The sequence below is a fragment of the Phalacrocorax aristotelis genome, chromosome 1 (assembly GCF_949628215.1).
Source record: "Phalacrocorax aristotelis chromosome 1, bGulAri2.1, whole genome shotgun sequence".
Lineage (NCBI taxonomy): Eukaryota > Metazoa > Chordata > Aves > Suliformes > Phalacrocoracidae > Phalacrocorax > Phalacrocorax aristotelis.
This window is the reverse complement of record NC_134276.1, coordinates 88,814,183-88,835,759: the sequence shown is the minus strand read 5'-3', so window position 1 is coordinate 88,835,759 and position 21,577 is coordinate 88,814,183. Positions and strand designations below refer to the sequence as shown.

General features: G+C 37.8%; 1 protein-coding gene across 1 annotated transcript in view; it reads right to left on the bottom strand.

Moving 5' to 3' along the window:
* Positions 1–2,391: 2,391 nt before the first annotated feature.
* The window catches only part of PDK3 (pyruvate dehydrogenase kinase 3), a 56,665-nt gene continuing 37,479 nt past the window's right edge, over positions 2,392–21,577 (bottom strand). Inside the window, exons 4-11 of the mRNA XM_075097409.1 lie at positions 19,712–19,896; positions 17,510–17,599; positions 13,896–13,973; positions 11,697–11,773; positions 10,399–10,500; positions 9,676–9,786; positions 4,677–4,790; positions 2,392–3,568 (exon numbers count right to left, since the gene is read on the bottom strand). Of these exons, the coding sequence (XP_074953510.1) occupies positions 3,425–3,568; positions 4,677–4,790; positions 9,676–9,786; positions 10,399–10,500; positions 11,697–11,773; positions 13,896–13,973; positions 17,510–17,599; positions 19,712–19,896 (901 nt within the window). The 3' untranslated portion in view covers positions 2,392–3,424. The remainder of the gene's footprint in view (positions 3,569–4,676; positions 4,791–9,675; positions 9,787–10,398; positions 10,501–11,696; positions 11,774–13,895; positions 13,974–17,509; positions 17,600–19,711; positions 19,897–21,577) is intronic.

Here is a 21,577-nt window from a genome sequence, read left to right as displayed (position 1 = left end):
GCAGGGGATTAATAGGTTATGTTCAAGACATGTACACCAGAAAAATGCACTGGACAAAAAAGTTAAACTACTTGTTACACTACGACACATAGAAGTTGTAAATTCTCAGGAAGAATGGAGGAGCAAGCACCTCTTGCTGAGTTTGTTTCTGTTAATCACTAAACACAACAGATACAACGCATTTTCACTGAAAACATTTTCTTCTATTGATGTGTCAGGTTGCAATAACATTAGCAGGCCATAACATCTGAAATCCATAAAAAGAAATATACTTTTGTATCACCAGAAAGTTTGGAATTAACAGCCCCAAGATATTAAAACAAATAATTATGACAGACTCCAATCAAAGGTAGACTTAAGTGAAAAAGAGATCACTATCTGTAGTTAAACTAGCCATATTAAAAACCCACCCCCCCTCACTTTTCAGGCATACCTACTGAAAAACTCTTCTTCTAATCGAAGGTCTGCAGCTGTTTTTTCCTACGGCAGTTTTCAGACTAATACCCCTATGCAGAAACATGGCACAAGGACAATAAGTGAAGAATTTATGGCACACCTGGGATCTCCACTAAAGCACAGGCTGCCTAGACGAGGTTGGAGAAGAGTTGCTTCTTGCTCGCATTCACCGTAACTCCCATGAACAGACTTTGAGAAATGGAAAGAAAATGCATTCCTTGCTCCCTACCTGCCTGCTTTGAGCTGTTTGTAGGTGCTCAGGGTTCTCTGACATAGGCGCTGTTTGAGGGGACTTCAGTTTTCAAGTACTGGAGCGCTTCAGTCCTGAAAGCCAGCCAGTAGATTTTGTGAATGAAGAAGCGCATGACTAGTGTACCGTAACATTCTCCATGGTATCTTCAGTTTTGGTTCACTGGCTTCCCTGGCTTATATTCACTTCATGAAAACAGCTCAATCTGCCTGCATCCTTTCTTTTCTTTTGGTTCCCTCTCCTCTTCATGTAGAAGGAGACAGCCAAAAAGAAGCACCAGGCCAGGATTTACTATTTCAAAATAAGATTTCTAAAAAAAGCTGAAGCTCAGCTTCTCACACAAACTATCGTATTTCTTGGAATGTTTTAGGTAACGTTCTAGGAAAAACTGACCACACGCAACTGGGAAAATATTAGTTTCATCACAGATTTCCATTTTGAAGCAAGCCCTCCTCTGCGATTTCTAGTAAACATACACAACTTGAAATTAATTTTAAAGCAGTAAAAAGTTATGGGTGAGGGCAGAAGTTAAGTGACTAAATTTTAGTAGATGTGACTTCCAGCCAAGGTTTCAGTCAAACCACTACTCTGGTTTCACCCCAGCAGCATAGCTGTATCGCTTGAATAGCAATTTGCCTTCTCTGCAGCAGTGCCTAAAGTCGTGGAAATTACTGCTCTGGAGGCCACGTGCGTTACACCCTCGCCGTGCCACGTAAAGATCCCCTAGCCAGGGTCAAATGAGCCTGCTTTGGGAACAGAAGAGGGCAGCCCCATCAGCACACTCCCTCTTCCTCCCTGCTGGCAGAGGGGGCTCAGAAGGGCACCCTTTACCAGCTACCAAGTCAAACAGCCTTCAGCAGCACCTGTCCTGGTGTCTCCACCTCTGACAGTACGGCAGCGCTCCGCAGAGACGTGTACGAGAGCGCGTTAAAACTGGTGCTCCAGCGTGACGTACCTGTATGGTGTAGCCCACAGAACCTCAGGCCCTGCAAACTCATTAATTGTTCACATGCAAATTCTTGAACTGACTGCAGCAGGTAAGAGGAAGGGTTTGCAAGGTAACGACTCCAACTCTTCAGAAATGGGGCTATATGAAGTTTATTGCTCAAAGCACTTTGTAATCCTTTGATGAAATGTGCTATGTAAGTGCAAAGTACTATCGTTAAGTCAAACTAAAATTATTTTTTAAAAAAAAATAGCTACGAATTTCTCAGCATTTCCCTGTTTACCTAATAGATCAGTTCTTTATAAAAATAAATACTGGGAGGACAAAAGGGACAGTTCCCCCACAATTTTAGTAAACAAGTTTCATTTTTCCATGCTAAAATCAGTAATATCTTTCAAAAAAGATATCAAAACACCTAAGAGAAACTGAGGGTGCAGCGGAGTTGCTTACAACTCATCTACTTTATTCCCATGGCTAGGCTATCACCAGAACTTCCAAGTTTCACAATTTTTTTCTGAAAGGCCATAGTATCAGGAACAGTATTTGGCAAAGACCTGGTGAAGAACAGTTTCCTAACAGTCAGCAATAACCCTTACAACAAATTCAAGGGGAAAATACTTAGGTTTTCTCTCTTTGATTTTTTGCTTTCCTTAAATCAGGTACCAGCTATGTTTTGTCCCTCCCATTTCTACGATATTTCCAGTTTCATGTATTTAGACCAATGACGCTTTCCAAAAGCTGGTGTACAACATCTTTATATACACTACAAATTCAGATTACCAGACTATAGTCAGACATTGAATATATAAATAACTTCGCAAACTATTTACAGGTTTTACACTAACTGGGTTCCAAGCAACCAACACTCTTAAGGCAAATTCATTTGCATGACTGGCTGTCTGGCCTTTCAGCATTTCTCTCCCCTCCCCTCCCCAACCCCCCTTCCCCCTCCCCCCGAGATGACAGGCAATAAGCATGGAATTGAATTACACCCTGCCCCGTGATGACGGAATTTCTTGTAGGGAGAGATGATCTAACTACTTACGATCTTTCCTCAAAACAAGGAAAAATGTATAGAAATGCATTTCTGTGTTTGCATGTCAGGAAAATCGTTAAGGTGCATACCAAGAAGTGGAAGTCCCAATGTCTCGTAACAACATAATTTTTGTATGCACTTGACAAATTGATTTGGAAATTTGTGTAAAGCATCAGTTTAAAGCTGCACAACCCTTTTTAGAACAATGCATTTATAAGCTCATTAGATATAAGATCTGAAGAGCTCAAAGGGATCTTCCGTAACAGGTGACACTGTGCAATATAAAATGCAGCAAACAGTGGATTTTTCAAAGCTTACGTTTAACTACATTAGAATTTTTCTCGTATGCCATATTGCTGTGCAAGACACTATTCACCATTTAAAAGGATCCTGCACATCTTGCCAATCCTTATATTGGAACAAAAATGGCCACTTTAAATACTGTCTTTGTTACAACAGTGTATTCTTAAGTGCAATCACAGTGCGATCCCTTTTGTCAACGCATGACTGAAGCAACCAAGCATATTCTGGTGAAGTAGGCAGGATTCACATACCAACCGTGCTTAGTGCCTTCCTTTAAGTCCCAATCATCACTTTGTTCTTAGTATTTTTCAATGCCCTGATTAGGTCTTTGTTTGGAAGTAATTAGCTATTGTGGTTTGAAGGATTTTGGAACAAAGCAGAGACTTTATACTGAATGCAGAGGTCATCTCCAACAGAGACAAAAGGTAGCAAATTATCGATTAGCTTTATATTTAGAAGCATCCCTTGGTTCACTGCTAGGATTGCTCCAGTCATCTGCTTCAGGTGTGGTCTTGTAGTGTCGCCATGCTGACTTATTAAAAACGGGAAGTCTTTCAAATGATTCACTTGAAAGGGCCTATGGAAAAACAAAAGCAATGGTAAAATATCGTTAAAGATACCGACAGTAAGGTGATGCTCTGGGGAGTTCTACAGTTACAACTTCTGTATTGAAGAAGTGTCTCAATTATCCAAGTGTTACATGTCACAACACTATTTTGAAAATACTTTATCTGTGACTAATTGCTCTAGTCACAGTCAACGCAGTAGTCACAGTAAAAGTTAAAAGAAAATAATAACACTTTAAAATACTGCCTTTTTCCAGGAACCGATGTCGACAAAGATAGCAAGAAAAAAAGTTTTTGTCAAAACCATTTTAGGGAGATTTGTCATTGACACGGGGCAGACAGCTACCTAAGCATTTAACTTCAACCAGCTTGGACTCTGTCAGCATACTGATCTGTGAGGACTGACCTAGTTCAGCCTGTTAGCATGCCTTTATCCTCTGAGGAAGACCATACCTTTCTCCTCCACACATACATGCACAGGATAAAACCCATCAGAAACTAAACTTAGCATAAGATTCCACAACTCACTCGCTACATACAGCGAGGCACGCTGACAACGCTAAGTCAATGACCTGCACATGAGCTATACGCTAAACTGTCTTAAATTCCCTGATGAAATTCAGACAGTTAGTTTCAACCTTAAGCCCCTGAGTAGCCTGGGATCTCCCAAGAGATGACAACAGGATCAATACAGTCTATTGCACAAAGGTCAAGAACTGCATAGAAAAAAAATATGTACTAGTCAGGAGTTAGTCAATAGTCTTCTCAGTTTTATTGTGGTCAAAGCTTTTAGAATCAGAAAGTATTAGCCAAAATTATCTCTCATCACACAGTTCTTTGAAAATTCAGCATTTAAGACAGATTAACAAAACGAAAAGATCTAACACAGGACTGAGGGGCGGGGAGGGGAATCAAAGCAAACTAGCATTAGTGCTGTGTTAATATTTATAACCTTGGTTTTTAGGATTCTGTGTAACCGATTTAGGTAAAATATAATGAAGACAGCAATTACAAATCTGAAAACAAGTTGAAGAATGAAAAGAGAGGAAGTTCACTTATTCAGCCTGCTATAAGCAAATTGCACTGCATTATTAGCTTATAAAAGGGTCAAATTCATACCTTCAAATAAATTACAGCATCTGAACCAACGCCTTCCATTGAGTAGAGTTTAAGGTCACCTTGAAAGTACCTAGCGTACAGACGAGAAATTGGCAAGCCATAGCCAAACCCAGCCTACAAAAACAAGAAAAAAGGAAAAACATGATGGCAAGTTAAAAAAATGGAACAGACCACCGCAATCATTTATAAAACAGAAGATACCTAAATATTAGATTTGCACCAAATTACTTTTCATGCTTTCCTTTATTACTCAGTCTACGCTATAAGTTGGTATCTGGCCTTTTTTCCTAGGCATGATTTTTCAGTTCAAGTCAAAAGAGGGTAAAATATCAGTTCTTTATCTTGCACTTTTTCAGAGAGGCAGGTAGACGTAACATACAGTACATGCTGCCTCCAATCATCAAAACAAACCAATACCCTCTACTGCTTCCTCACTATGATTACCGTTGCTATAATATCCCATTCCTTCTTTGGTAAAAATCACATTTTTGACAGCATGTTTTTCCTCCCACAAGCCTGGGATTATTATTCTCAAATGTCTCTGCACTTAGGATACTATGCAAGAAAGCCAGAGGCAACTCTGTTTACTTCATCTAGGTCACACTATTAAGTGATTGCTGATGCCATACTGCAAAATAGAGGTCAGAAGACTGCTGCAGAAGACTACACACAAAGCACAAGGCAAATAATCCTCACTGTTGCTCACCCATCTAACAAAAGATCAGGATTTCACAGCACTGAATGACCTGAGGACCAAGACCCCGTACAGACCACACAATTTTCAAAGCAACATAGACTTGACAGGTACATATTTTAGATTTTAAGTTTACACACTAATATTCATAACCATAGCTGCAACAAGGTCAACACTTGGCACATTTTCCAAGCCACTCCTCTGCGAAAAAATTATTTAAAAACCCAAGCTTCTCTCACTGCAGCCAGGGCGCAAGATTTTGGTCTACACATCAACTTTTTCAGATGACTGGGTATATGCTGAGAATCACAGTAGTTGATTAATCACTTGAACCCCCCCCTGAATTTTTCAGGACTATCCAGAGCAATAAAGGAAGAATTCCAGACACACAAGTGTATGAAAAGGAGGATACACAAGGCAATGGAGTAATACAACTTTCCTGTAAGGATGAATTACAAGAAGAATTAAACACCTAAAGTCTTCAGAAAACCAGTAAACTCATTCCACTATAATATTTCTACAAAGGCAACCTGACAGATAACTGACAATCATGCCCAAATTCTTAAAAACAAAGCCCCAAGATTATACCAAAAGAAGAGAAGGCTAAGAAGGACTTGTGAGCATTATACACAGCTAACATGTGGTATCACTTCATAGTAAATCCCTTGCGGGAGGGGTGACCATTAAAACACTTTGTACTACAGTATCCATCAGAAATTCTCTTGCTGTCATCTACTGTCTCTACAGTATCTTTTGACCTCTTTGCCTTGTTTTTACAACAGTCTAAATTTAGTGATCTTAAATTGGTTAGAGGTGCTCACTCAGTTCTGAGCCAAATAAGAAACAGAAATGCCAAAGATGCCCTTTTCTATTCAGTCCTGCTTGTCACAGTTATTAGTGCCTATTTCCGCAATTGAAACAGTTGCTTCGCTGCACCTTTTCAAACAACAGTATGCTTTAAAAACATAATTCTCAAAGATTCCCATTAGAGACACATGCATCACTTTTAAACATCTGGTCTTGAAACTAGATGCATTTCTTTCTGAATCTCTTAAAAAAAAAAAGTTACTTGAGTGTCTTAGCAAGAACTAAAAAAAATTCCCAAAGCTGACTTGCACCTTTTTCTGGAGACCAGCAATAAGTACATCACAGAAATTAAAAAACACAGCAACCAAAAGGCAAATTATAGATAGTAGATATCCCCAGTAGATACCCCAGTAGATACCCACATGAACAGCTCAACTGAAGGGCAGTATCAAGCAATCCTGAAAACACACCATACTTGCCTTTCTATGGAATTACATCTCATTAAAATCCATGCCCAACTTCTGTTTGCCTCCTGTCCCTTCCAGGAGAATCTTTTACGCTCTGTGCTAGCCGACAATTATTTCATACTGCCCTCTTGCAAAAGTTTCCTGTCAGTCTCTTCTGTATGTTGTCTTCAGGGTATTTTCCAAAACAGATAACTTATCTGGGATCTGTTGTCCTCATATTTCTTATGACTACCTTGTTAAGGCAAGACCTCGCAAAAGGCCTATTTTGCAAGAGACAGTTATCGAGAAGTGATTACTACTTAGGTCTGCAAGACAGAATATAGTCAATGATGGCATATCTGCCTTGAGAAGGGAAAGCTTTTTAGAGCCAATTTCTCATTAAATATTACAGTATGCATTATACAGACAGGAAATTATTACGTCTGCATTGCTAGTGTGTACAGGCTTAATTAAACCTAATTTAAGCCACGTTTCTCCCACTATAAACAAATGCTGCCAGAGAGAGAATCATTAAATTCTCTAAGAAAACCTAATTACAATTAAACATTACCATGTGTTTCTAATGCTTCCACTATGTATACAGTAGTACAGATGAACACAAGACCTGCCAGAATCCAAGTGCTGCCATGGTAACAAGGTTTCTCAGCAGTTTTTAAACAAAATCTGCAACAACACTGAGAAAGAATTTTCATCAGTTGACAAAAACATCCCTGTCTTCCACTCCCCAAGTCCATGAATGTTTCATAAATGAGACAAGGGACCAAAAAACAAGGGGAGGGAGAGTTAGAACAGAAAAGTAAGTCTATCTACACTGCACTGCAATTTAGTTTAGAGTATTATTTAAGTCAAGAATGACACAAGCACAGACCTACCTTCTGGGACACGGTAAATATTAAGTGATTTGGTCTTTGGCACAAAGCAATAAAATTCTCCTTCTGTATGGACTTTGAAGAGGATTTATGCGGAACCTTTTTGATAAAGAATTTTTATTTCTAGGCTGACATACAAAGTATAGCATAATTGTTTTTATAACTGGATCTGGGCCATAATCCATAACGGGTCAAGCTTCACTGCTAAGTCCTTTTTCCTCTTATTGGAGAGGTATGCCACAGACTCCTGGTTCTTGGCTTTTTTCTTTCTGCAAGCTTATATAAATGACAGAACTTAACAACTCTTCTCAACATTCGGTCATGAACAGGCAGTCAGGCTCATGGGGCAAAAGCCGCCAGGTTCACAAGAAAGAAGGATACTTTGCAGGCCTGATGACAGTGACATATAGGCTGAAAGAGGAAAACACAGCCCCAAAATGGGGTATAGTAGAATACTAAGTATGAATGCCACAGAATTTAAGTAAGCAGTCTTGAAAATGAGGAAATAAACACAGGAATGCCTTGCCAAAGATACATGGGGGGGCGGGGGGGGGGGGGGGGGGGGGCAGTGTTATCCTAAGAACACATTTTACTATCAGAGAGCCACAAAGGAAGAGACATTTTAATAGTGAATACAACTGGTAATCAAGGTGTAACCTTTATAGTGAGAACAAGGTTCAGGAAATCCTTGTAGGCTGATGGAGTAAATTGCTGATCAAAAGTAGAGACAGAACAAAGGCAGATTATGAATCAAGAAAAATTCTGCCATTCTTGACATGAAGAAAAGTAAATATTTTAATTAAGGCCTGTTCCCTATCACTCATCCCATTCAAGATGATTTGCTATGAAAAAGCAAGAGTTTGAAACATATTACTAAGATGCGTTGTAGAGGTAGGCACTGTGAAGGACTAATATCAAGTTTATGCAGACACAGAACTGTATTTCACACCTACCACAGTGGCATCAAACACTGGGGAAAACAATGCAATACACTTATATGCCACAATGTTATGAACTGTGGACTAAGACAGTACCATAAACACTTTCTGCTAAAAATCTAAAAGGAAATTTTTTACCTCTGAACCACTCCAAACTGGTTTCACCCTCAGTTCACTGTTAATTATTTTATATCAGAAATAGTCACATATACTCTGTGCCACATTTTATTAGCTGCCTGAAGGCACTTCAAACACAGAGGTATCAAGGGGGCGGGGGGGGAATATCACTTAAGAACCTGCTAGATTAGAGTGTTTCTAAATAGGGAAAGGAAATGTATCAAAGAATCAACTTTTTTTCACCATGCTTGAAGATGAAGGATTACATCAGAAGCAACAGAGAACAAAGATGAGAAGACGCAAGAATACAGTATCACAGTATTAAACCATTTATTGCAAGCTAGTCAAATGGAACAGTAGCTATATAATTTTTATCATAATGAGCCAATATGTAATAATTTAGAAACAATTTAATTTCAATAATAATTTAAAAAATCACGCTTGCTAAAAGAATCTATGCATTCAACAAATTAATTCCCTGCTTAGAAGAAACTTCAGGGAAATTTTGTTTCTTTGAAATCTGACCCTGATACATCTCAGAAGGGAATATCATGTGAGATATTTCCAAATGAACAGGAATATACCAAAAATGTTCATATCACACACATGTTTGGGAATTTATTTTTTTAAGTGTGTTTTTACAGTCCATAACTTATATAAAAATAATTTTCAAAGTTCAATATAAACTTGTGCATTTCCAGGAGGTGTTTCTCAAGTGCTATAATTCTGACAGTGTGGCTCACCTTTTCAATACATTTATTACAGGAAACTTTGATAAACAATAATTTACACACCAAAGAGGAGCTCATTAGGTTATCCGCCTTCTCAGTAGTATAGCACTAAAAATTCTGTCCATTAACCTGTGAAAATACCGTGCTTATGCAGACATGCTTGTTTCCAAGAATATAATGTCAAGACAAAGGAAAGTGGTTTTCTATTCCAAAGATTAAGCAATGATAACTTATGATAACGTGTTTTACCTGCATAGAACTGCTAATAATAAACAATTTCTTCAATGGAAAACCTGATCCAGTAGGTTGCAGTGAAAGAAAACATATACCCAGAGTATTGCAAAGGGACATTTAAATACATATTGCAATTGCTTACCAAAGGCACAGCTCTTGAGGGCTCCAAACTAGGCCTGGGTGCTGTTGAGTACATGTAGTTAAACAATCTGTCTATTTTTCTTAAAGGTACACCTCCACCTTGATCACTTATCTAAGGAATGAAAAGTTAAGAGTTTTAAACATTATGTCCTGAAAAAAACTTGCAGAACTCGAGCAGCCTTTTCTACATGACTTTAGAAATCTTAAAGGAGCAGCTAAGGGCTTTCGGCTTGTCTACTTGGGAGAAAAGGAGGCTGAGGGGTGACCTCATTGCTCCCTACAGCTTCCTGAAGAGGGGAAGCGGAGAGGGAGGTGCTGAGCTCTTCTCCCTGGTATCCAGGGACAGTATGTGAGGGAATGGTTCAAAGCTGCCTCCAGGTAGGTTTAGGCTGGACGTTAGGAAGCATTTCTCTACTGAGAGGGTATCAAACAGTGCAACAGGCTTCCTAGAGAGGCAGTCAATGCCCCAAGCCTGTCAGTGTTTAGGAGGCATTTGGACAATGCCCTTAAAAACCATGTTTTAACTTTTGGTCAGCCTTGAAGTGGTCAGGCACCTGGACTAGATGATCCTTGAAGGTCCCTTCCAACTGAAAATATTCTATTCTAATGAACATGAAGCAAATGTCAGAAGTGATGGAGTAATTAATTTGCCTTTTCAAATTAAAAGTCATACTATTATAAACCTAGCAGGTTTGTAAACTGCATATTATTTTTAGGCATTTACCTTAATAGATAGATCTTCTTTCCCCAAAGTGACTAAGGTTTTGATCGATGGATAGCCTTCTCTCTTACCTTCGTGCAGTTCCACTGTAGCTCTCATTGAATTCTGATGACAAATAAAAAAAGTGTCTTTGATCTTAACTTCACCATATATGCTTTGTGTGACAACTTAGAACTTGCATTTAGTTTGTTGAATCTAGATACTTTGTCATACATTTGTATACAAGACAGAAAAGGCTGTATTTAAAACAAACTCAAGCAGTGCTTTGAAGACAACAAATTGTCCAGTTAAACTTTCACATCAGAACTCCATTACGCTTACTTTTATCTGTTTGATACAGAATCAGAGAACATAAAACAAGATTTATTTTTTCCTGTGTGAAATCAAGTAATTATATATAAGGGATGACAACACCCTTCATCTCCATCTTGCAGAACACCAATAGTCATATTCACCACAGGAAACAAGCTTTGATTTTCTCAGCCTGGGTCACATAATTGTTAATTTACCATCCATCAATCTGACTTTATCATATCTATTAACAGAGTTTCCTCTGCCAGTCTGTCACAGATTACCATTACTTATTGGTTTCATATTGTTTCATGACTTGTACCAAAAGATACCTACAAGCTGTGTACAAATTCTCACCTGTTCTGCCCTAGAACTAATGTTACAAATGGCAAAATAGGGCAAGATTTAAATGAACATACTGGACAACTGTCAGAAATCAAACCCAAAATATCCTTATTCACAAAAAAGTTTCTCTGACCAAATGCATTTTTCCCCGAATTTCTAGTGTTAAATTGCACCACCTAGAGACCATCTATCTTATTCGAAAGCATACAATAGCTTTCACATGTTCCATTTTCACTGTTGTTCCAATTATTCAGAAAACACAAACAAAGCAAGCATGTAGTTTACACTATTTGAGGACATAGAGGCTGTTTTCACAGTAAAAAAGAGGCGCTGATCCTAACCAGTCCTGAAATATGCAGTAAAGAAGCAAGCTTATGAAAACTGCAAGGTAACAAATATTGCACAGACTATGAGTGTTTTAAGTTAATCAGCTGCAAAAGCACAAAAGGAGAAGTGGGAAAACACAGAAATTTAAATAAATACAAAAGGCCATAAGAGAAGGCTGTAAGCCTAGCTTTTAACAGTTTCAGAACCTCTTCAGTTAAGAATAAGCTTAAGAAACAGAGACTGAAATAGCATTTAAGAGCTGTAACTGAGAAGAATCTCAATTTCAACAGTAATGTAAGTTCACAATACCTTTCCAAATATTAACAAGTAAAACCTACCTTGAATAATTCAAATAACATATGAAACAAATGAGAAGGTACATAGACTACTTGAATAGGCTTGTTTGGAGCTTTAGCTAAGAAAATAAAAATAAAAAAGTCAAATTATTTTCTTTCAAAACAGTATTTTGTAACAGTTCTATTTACAGGAATAACATGGAACTGTAGGCAAAGACAAGTATATAAGCATGTTCTATTTTTCCAAGTGCAAGATTAGCTCCATGAATTAAAACCACAAATTTCAGTTACTGCTGTCACCTGAAATAACACCTTCTCAGAGACATCTATATCAGCAGACTTTGTTTAGATATGAAGCTTCAACTAAGCAGCGGTCAATTTCATACTGACGATGTATGTTAACTAAGAGAACTTTCCCACTTATGTGGGAAACTTTCTTAACCCACACAGTATTTAAGCATAACATTTGCTGCACAAAAAGATTCTTGAACTAAAAAAATTCACTGTTTAAATATTCTAAAAACTACTACATGTTCCCTTAAAGTACATGAAATGTAACATATTAATGAAATTTTTCAAAATATATTTCAAACAATATAACAGTTTTCCTATTCCAAATCATAACTGAATTGTTTGTCCACTGTTGTTCTGTTGTTAGTGTTTCAGCAGAGGTGTATAGCTTGGCACAGCTCTCAATGCTAGAGTGCTAATTCATTTGGCAGGAAATAATACAGCTGCATTTAATACTTTCCAGGACAGCTTTGGTGCTGAAGATGCAGTCATCCCTGAACATCCAATTATCTACTGGCATTAAATTATACAGGTACAGCTTGTCAGACTCAGCAGCAGTTCAGATTGAAGAAAAGTCTGCTTGATAAATTGCAGGAAGATACTAACGTGCACACAGAACATGACTGGAGTCAACTTCATCCTTTTTAGCAATAAGGGCTGATAGTAATACCAGTTATCACTTTAAGAGACACAGTAGTGAAAACTCCTAGGAAAAGGAGAAGACCAAAATAATGCTCTGTAAACTAGTGGCAAGGCAAGCAATTTGCTGTTTTATTCTGTTTATTTTGTCAGAGTCCATCCTCCAATTCTCTTATACACCACCAAAACCAAAGCAGGCTGATTCGTACTCATTTGAGGCATAGAGTACATGTAGAAAACACATTACTGTTGTTCTTGTGAGGTAGTTTGCAAAGTCACTTTCCTCACATTGATAATAAGCTAGTTTAAAGGAAACAAGTAATTCTTTCCTCACTTTTTATGAGATCCAGCAACTTGTTTTGTCTACTGTCGGATCTTTTTTTTACTTAGGGCTTCAAATGAATTTTGCATTGGTTCCTCTGCCGCAGCACTCAGTACTTTCAGCTCTAAAAATCACTCCCTTTTGGAGGGGGGAAGGTTGAGTCATTTGATTTTGGGAGAGGGGACTGGTAGTAATGCATCAATGTTGACAATATCACTTTGTGTAGACAAGTATTTCTACAATATTAAAAGGTACTTTGGAGTTTGTGATATATAGGAACATATGTTGCTCATTTTGAATGTTAGCTATTTCTGAGACTTTTGCAATTCTTCTGCTGAAGTTTGGAAACATCTTAGTCTTATGTTTGGACAGCTGTCCAAAATTTGTGAGAGGATCACTCAAGACTTTTTTTAACAAAAAAAAAATCTACCTTTTGTTAATAGAAATGATCAGTCAACACACTGACAAGGACTGTCTCATCAGTTTTGTAGCATCCAATTTTCATCTTTGCAATCAACTTGAAACAGATTTTCACATGAGAAGTTTACGATAGGACTTAAAGCATAGACTACGTAAAAAAAGTTTCTAATTTTGCCATCTGACACAGAAAAGCTTATCACTGGTGCAGGGACTGATAGTGGAATTTACAAGCATACTTCAAAATGAAACATATTTCAGGGCTATGAAAAGATTATTTACAAGGCAGGCATATTTCCTTCCCACTTATGGGGACTCAACCACTTTACTTTCCTTAAAGTGGTAGCAAAATCAGCAGCTAGCACTCTGCATTCAGCATCAGGAAGTAAACAAACATGTTGCAATGATAAACTATAAATCAGGTGCCCATGTAGACACATTAGAAGAAGAAAAGTAACTCTGCATACAGGACTGCAGAGCTCAGATTATAACTTACAATTAATTAACAGAACTAGAAATCACAGATATTAGAAATGGTTTTTCTTCCATATGTCACTTAATTTCACAATTACCATTGAATTCTTCAACTTCCAGATCAGGTGCCACCATGTAGTACTGCTCACATAGCATCTTAGCTGTTTCATAAGCATCTACAGAACAACAGAACAGGACACTAATTTATCAGAATCATCTAGAGGCAACTAGCAAAGTTCATCCTGTATGTGAAAACTACAAGCAGAACACTCATTTTAGTAACTAGTTTACAAGCGTAAAATTGGTATCCATTCTAATCCTTTTTTCTCTGTATGCTTATAGTCCATTTGTCAAGAAAGGGCAAAATATATTTAAAGCTGTACAAACAAAAGCAGATTACTAAAGACAAGCTAATTTTTGTCTTTGTTCAGGCTTGAAAACTAGCTGGGTATAATCTTAGGCTGACCATAACATCTACTTATTCGTCATGTCCCAAACGCAATTTAATGCTTGTTCTTTCCATCCCAAATTAAAAAAGGATGACATTGCAACCATGAATTCAGTTTTTCCAAACATGATACTGTTTACAATACTTGATTTTCAAGTTCTTTTGAGGGGAAAGCTGGAATCCTTAAGATTCTTCATTCTTTCCTACTGAACCAAAATATAAAAAGCCTCCCCATAACCCAAATCAGGGTTTATGTGTTGTCAAAACACAGCAAGGAAGTTTAAGTCATCTTTTGTTTGAAAGATATCTTAGTGGTTCTAAATATTCACTGGTGCCTCATTCGCAGAAATGTTTTAGAAACAAGTGTTGGCTTAAAGTGAAACCACAAACTCGGATACGTTCTAACTACATTGCTTAAGCTACCTTAACAAAAGTGGCTTCTTCATAATAAGCATAGGCTAAAAGCGAGCACGTTAAACAGCCAGCCAGTTCTACAGACAGAGAAGTTTGCTATGATACCATAATAATTGCATTTGACCTTGCCCTACGTATCTTCTTCCTCCTGTCCAAAGTGACACTACAAAGCAAAAGTCACTGCCAAGACTCAAAGCTATGCGACAAATACAAAGTAAGTAAAATCCCTAGTCCCCAGAAAGGGCTGGTTACATACAATTGTTCTCCTTCAAGATGCCTACAGAAATAATCTACAACGTGCCCTGTAATCTGGAAAAAACAACTGTATCAGTTGCTCTGACATCTGCAAGGCTGGACATATTGCACAAGGCTGACACAAATGCTGCTTGAAGCTAGTAAAAAGGAGCTAATCAACATGAGAATTGTTCTTGATCAAGTCCCAGGAACGTCTCACAAAATCAGCTGGCCAGTAGCAATCTTCTGTGTCAAGATGGTCAACTCCAAAGACTTTCTAAAAGGGGCCATCATTAACACAATAAAATGTGCCATAGTAAAAAGGTCAAAATCACATTTAATATCCAAGCTGTACAGAGAACCTGAGCCTGGGATGTGCATAATTTAGAAAAAAACAGATGCAGGAACACCTACACTTACACAATATCCTAAGATCATCTCAGAACTTCTGATGGCCTTCGGAGTTATCCTGTGCTTTAGAAAAAAGGGGCCTAAGAAACACAGCCACAATCTTGACTCAGTCATCAAAAGCTGAAGATGGCAAGGAATATGTTAGCACCTTTCAAAGAGTTTCCACATCATATAAATGAAAATTAGATGTGGATCCACAGGGCAGGAGTTGGATTCTTATTGTGGAGAAAAACTTCAAGACCTCTGAAAAGCTATTCAGTAGCTGTGTGGGAATAAACCAAAAGCCCTCAATACACAGATGTGGAGCAGACACAGCTGCTATGCAAACCTTGAGAACACAAGGAGTCTCTGAATAAATCCATTTAGCCTCCCTAAATGTAATGCAGGACTCTCATCCATTTCCAAGAAGTAGCCACCCTAACACCCGTGAGTTGAACAGGAAGGCACTATCACTTCATGATCCAGTAAAATATCCAGCCCAGAGCAAAACTGTCAAACAAAGTCTGCGTGCAGTCTGACATTTTACCTTCTTCTAAAAGCCAACTCTTTGGCAGAGTCCTAAGACTGTAAAAGAGACTGCGAAGTTCAAAGCACTTGTGTCTTGGCTGGAGGTAAGTAGCAACAAGAGTGAAGGATCTATCAGTACATTTAAAATCCTGGCTCCAGGAACAAGCCTGGATATGCTGTCAGCTCAAAAAAAAAAATTTTTACTGTAGGACAGTCAGTGAGATGCAGAGACCCACCTCAGGCAGTTACAGACACAACACTTGGTGGAACCGCCTGAAGAAGGAAGTGACTGTTTAAATAACTTCAACGTTTGAGGGGCATACAGAGCTTCTAGCTGCCACATACAGTGCCAAAATCAACATCTTCACTCTGACAAATTGCTCAGAATTCCACCTGTGAACCAGAACATTTTGGAGCTAGCACAGTATACAGAATGTAAACTAACCACTCCACCAATTCAACAAAGAAATGGCCTCAATCACCTTGACTCCAGACAGGCTCTGTCTTTAAGGACATTTTGTTTCTTGGAAAGAGAACACTGGATACTGTTTCTGATGCCCTAGTTCTGTTTGCAATTATTTCTTCAGATGTGGAAGATCTGTTTTAGCTACTGGCTTGAAAAACTGGACTGAGCACCTTCTGACACGATGCACTCCTCTGGCCAAGGCAGCAACTATGAATTTGATGATCAAAATAGATTCAAACATTGCTATTAGAAGAAACATGTAATATATACAATGCTGAGGCCAAAGTAGAGTAAGATCAGTCAAAAGAAAGCTGCTGAAAAAAGACCACCTTAGAGCCGAAGAGAGCTAGAAGCCATGAAGCCTTCATAACAATAAAAAGCAACTACATTACAAAGCAAGCAACCGTGCAGGTCAAAGTCTGACATAAGAAAGGTTTCCCTCTTACTTCAAAGGCTGAAAGTGAAGGGGAGAAACACATTCTGCCCCTCTTGCAGCTGCACAAAGAGCAGTGAAGGACAGAGGGTGGAATTCGCTCCTACAGCAAGACTTGTATTTGTAATTAGACATACCCAGAGTGTGAACCATTAAAAAAAGCTCTTGGGGCAGACAGCATTGCCTCATGCCTACTTACTAACATTCTGAAAGCATATGAACATTCAAAACATTAAGCAAACGGCATTTCTAAGGGGGCTGTGCCAGATACCCTGCATGACTTCTGCATAAGAGAGAACAGGCTGTGATATGATCAGATGCACATAGTAATGGGAAGTTTAACTGGAATACCTGAGGACATTTTACTGGAAGGCCTAACTAAACAAATCACAATTTCACTTACTCTCAATTTTCTTTAGTACCTACATCAGATAAAAACGCAGTACATGAGAACCTGCTTCTAAGTATTTTAAGGAAAACATCTAATTGTTTTGTTAAACTTTAGGTACTTAATCTGACATGTAAAAGGACAGATTAAAGTTATTTAAAAGTCATTTGTTTTCTCAGTTCTGTTAAAATACCAAAGGTTTCTCCATTCTCAATAATGAAGACATTAGAAAATATCACTAAGTACATGGCTTTACTGTAAGCAACTGCAGAACTTCAATTTTTTTAAATTTTATTTTATTAGATTAGTTTAGATCACCCTCATCCTTTTGTATCTCAGTAACTTATTTATGCATATTCTAAGTTGTGGGGGGTTTTTTTTAAGCGAATGAAAATACTAACTTCAACTTACCTTTAACCACCTCTGCCACATTACAGTTAGGATCAATACTTCCAATATGTTTGGGATGAGCAGGATTAATATCTCCACCAAAAAGAAGTGCTAAAAGGAAAAATAAATGGCAGTAAGTTATCTATTAACACTTGAGGCAGCCCAGAAAGTTTAAATTTGATGGTATCTGAACTGAAACTTACTGGGTTTTATAAAAATATACTTGAGCAAATTGCCAGAATCCTTGTTTAGGAAAACTACTTCCCTCCCTCTTTTGGTTTTGTGGTTTGTTTTTTTTTGTTTTGTTTTGTTTTGGTTGGTAGGTCTTTTTCCTTTTTCATTTTTAATAGCTAAGACTAATAAAGAAATAGTGGTGTGCGAGGGTTAAGGTGAAAACTTGTATTTCAAAACAGACTATCAAAAATTAGATTAAACTAAAATATAAAATGCTTCATTCATACCATTATGTCAGAACAGCAGCACTCACAACAATGAAAATGTTATAGTAAAAAGGACTGAGGAACAGTAAGACAGCATTAAAACCCTTCTACACTCACCTAAGCTGCAATTTCACAGCTGGCACAAAGGCCTCATGCACTCAACTTCCTCCCTGACTCTCAGCAGTACGCTCCTTTGCACAAGGGTCTGGCACTCACCAGATCCTTCACTGAGAGTTTAGCTCTCAAGGAAGTAGAAAGGTTTTACACTTTTTTGCAGAAGTGATTTTCTGCTATTTTAAGCAAGTTAATCAGCTCCAATACAAAACAGATGCAGTATGAGGTGAGCAACAGACAAGATCTGAAAGCTTTTCCTATTCCGGTCATGGTGGGCTAATACACCAGCACACCACACCTTGCAGAACTGCACTGTAAGAAACAGTCTGTCAATAATGTATGAAACATTCTGCATTCCAATTGTCTTTTTCATCAGTGCTTCAAGATTAATATTTGCCATTGTAGATGGATCACTAACGTTGCTTAAGATAGAGAAATTGTACAAGGTTAATAAAACTTCAAGCATCTGTAAGTGGTTTTAAGTTTCAACCAGTTAAATAAGAGTGTCCATAGGAAAAGCCATTTCAGTTCAATGAAATAAGTTTAATATTTTAGAACTAGTGCAAATTATGCTAACACTTGGCCCAAAAATTCTATTAGGACAATGTTTTCACTTGTTGCCAGAATGCTTCTATAAGAGCCTTTTAACTTGGTTTTATATCTGTCATTTGTCTGCCCAGGTACAAGCAAAGAATACGCTGCACATTTATCTCATTTGGTGTGCTTTGCCACATGGAAGTTATCTGTACACACATAGCAAGGCTTTTGCTAGTTACATAAAAGGTTTCTGGAAAGACACAACTTGTAGTAAAATACCTTACACTACAGTACTCTAGCATTGTGTAGTACATCTGTAGTGTACTGCAATTTTTAAGAGCTCATGAAAGCAGAATATTGGGCAGGGTACAGAGCTCTAGAGCTAAAAAAAGTACAAGATACACTTAAAAGAGATCACAAGATTGTCTTTAACTTCATACATATCCCTTTCTGCACGGTTGCACATACGGGTTAATAGGAGCTGTGCAAGTAACTCCTTTCACCCTGTAATACAAATATTAAAAAGCAAGTTTATTAGTAACAACAAGTGAGACAACCTAATGCCAAAGGATGACTGATTGTAGCATTTATTCATAAATAGTGAAGAGGAAGTGGAGGGAGACAAGGGATATAATTTAAGACTTAAATTAGAAATACTCAACCTCTTTAGAAGGCAGGAAAGTCTAGATAACTTGCTGAAAAACCAACAATAAAGATACATATAATACATAACCTATTCAAAGCTTATGGCATCCTTGCATTTCATTATGAAATAAATGTCAGCTCTACAAACTATGTTGAGACATTTGTGAGCAGAAAGATACAGCTACTCTTCTACTAACTAAAAATACTTCACGTATCACTACACAAGCTGTCTGCCAACAAGATTAACAAGTGACAGCCATGCTGACAAAGCCTGACAATTCTAGAGGAAAGCGTACTGGTGTTTTGGAGTAATTTATGGTAACTATGAAGTACCAAATTAACCAGTTGCCAGTATATCTTTTACCATAATTAGCACAGAACATTAAGAATTAGTCATGAGTATGAAAAAACCCAAAACAAAGCTATGGCTTCAGGTTTACAAGCAATAACTAATGAGTTCTCAAAGATGAAAAATGCAGTTACTTACTGTGTTGGTTAATAAGCATACGGAAAGAGATGCGGTTGGTGTAGAATCTATCTAGAAAATACTGGATGTTACTGCTAACAAATGGATCAAAGCCATATTTTTCCTTGTATTCAATCACCCCTTGCGCCATGGTTGGAACCACATCATTGTGTCTGTTCCTGACTTTAATTAAAACATCTAAAAAGCTAGAGGAAACAAAATTAGAAACAGATTGTTAAAAGTATAATTAAACTGAATCTCTCACTTCTGTTTTCAACTCCCCACAGCACAACCGTTTTATCTGTTTACTATCCCTCCCAGTCAGTGAAAAAATTATCAGAGGGAAAAGATAAAACTAGAGCAGTAGCTAAACAAACCCATTTAAATAGAAATATTTGGTCAACCTCTCTCTCACGAGACCTGCGAAATACTTAGGGCCTCAAATTAAGTCATTCCTGCCCAAAACACTCCTTTAAATTAAATCTCTCTTCACCATTAATGGAGAACAGAAGATTTTCTTCTATTGCAATCATATGCACCATGGTAATTCATTCTCTGCAACGAATAGGAGCTGGGAGATTGGAAAGGAAACTCGGGAGAAATGATCTGACTGCCCTTCATTATTTCTTGAGAAGTTTTACACTTCATACTTTCTTCCCAACATCTCAACCCATGCAGTGAAACTTTTGAATGCATTTCCTTTACCTGGTGTCTATTCTGGTGAGTTTGAGTATCAGGATAGGTAATAAGTGTGACCTCTGTTCAGTTTCCTTTTACACCGCTGGATGGCAGAGCGCATACAATGGTGCTTTGACAGGCTCTTCTCTGTGGTAGCTCGAGAAGTTTTAGGGTGTGACTTTCATTGCTTTTAACAAGCGCCTGTCAACAACCACGCACTTATTTTGAAACAGCTTGGAGGATTTTTGTTTCTCCCGCCAAGGCAGCTCAACATGTATGATCTTCGAAGTGCTCATCCTTTTTTTTTCCCCACATGCACACTCATACACACTTGAAATATTAATAACCTTCTAAAGTCTTGACATGGAAAGTCAGTACTACTCAACTCTGCTACATTCTCTAATATTAAATGAATATTAACACCACAATGGTTACATGATCTTGTTTTAAAAAAGCACACATTGAAATGCAGCTTGCAAAAAAAAGCGCAGCTGGGAGACTTGTTCAGCTATGCCCATATCTACAGTTCTACAGATCCTTTTTAAAAAAACTTCAACAACAAAACATGCTCAGTAGATTTATAATGAACACTGAAAAGAAACGTACTAATTATCTTCATCAAAAGTAGAATATACACCAAAGAAGGAATCATAGGATTGTTTGGGTTGGAAGGGACCTTTAAAGGTCATCTAGTCTAGCCCCCCTGCAATAAGCACGGGAAAGAACATGCAGATCACCAAAAGTAAAAAAGAATACCAATTAGTCACCACATTTAAAGCAGACGCTTCCTTTTCACAACCACTTAGCCAGGACAATCATCTGATAGTACACCATCCCATTCTTCGCAAATGATACACTTTTAAAATTATTTCTCCCACTCTACACCACCAGCTCCAAAGGAATGTAGGATTAATTTTTAGTAGTTTTTTCATCACCCTCAGTCTAACCACCAGTTTTTGACTGTATGTTAACAGCTCAGTAGTCTTTCAACATGATTTTGTTCCACAGAAAAGGGGAAGTTTTAACTACCTAATTCCCCAATCTAAATATTATCACAGTACAGAACGACTGTCCTCTTACCGATCTTGCTGAACAGACAGCTTAAAACATTTTAATGCTTAAAATGTTATGTTTATTAAGTCTTGATTCTGTGGGACCTGTAATCACTGAGATCTGATATTAGCTTTCAAGACAAGACTAGTGCCTGGC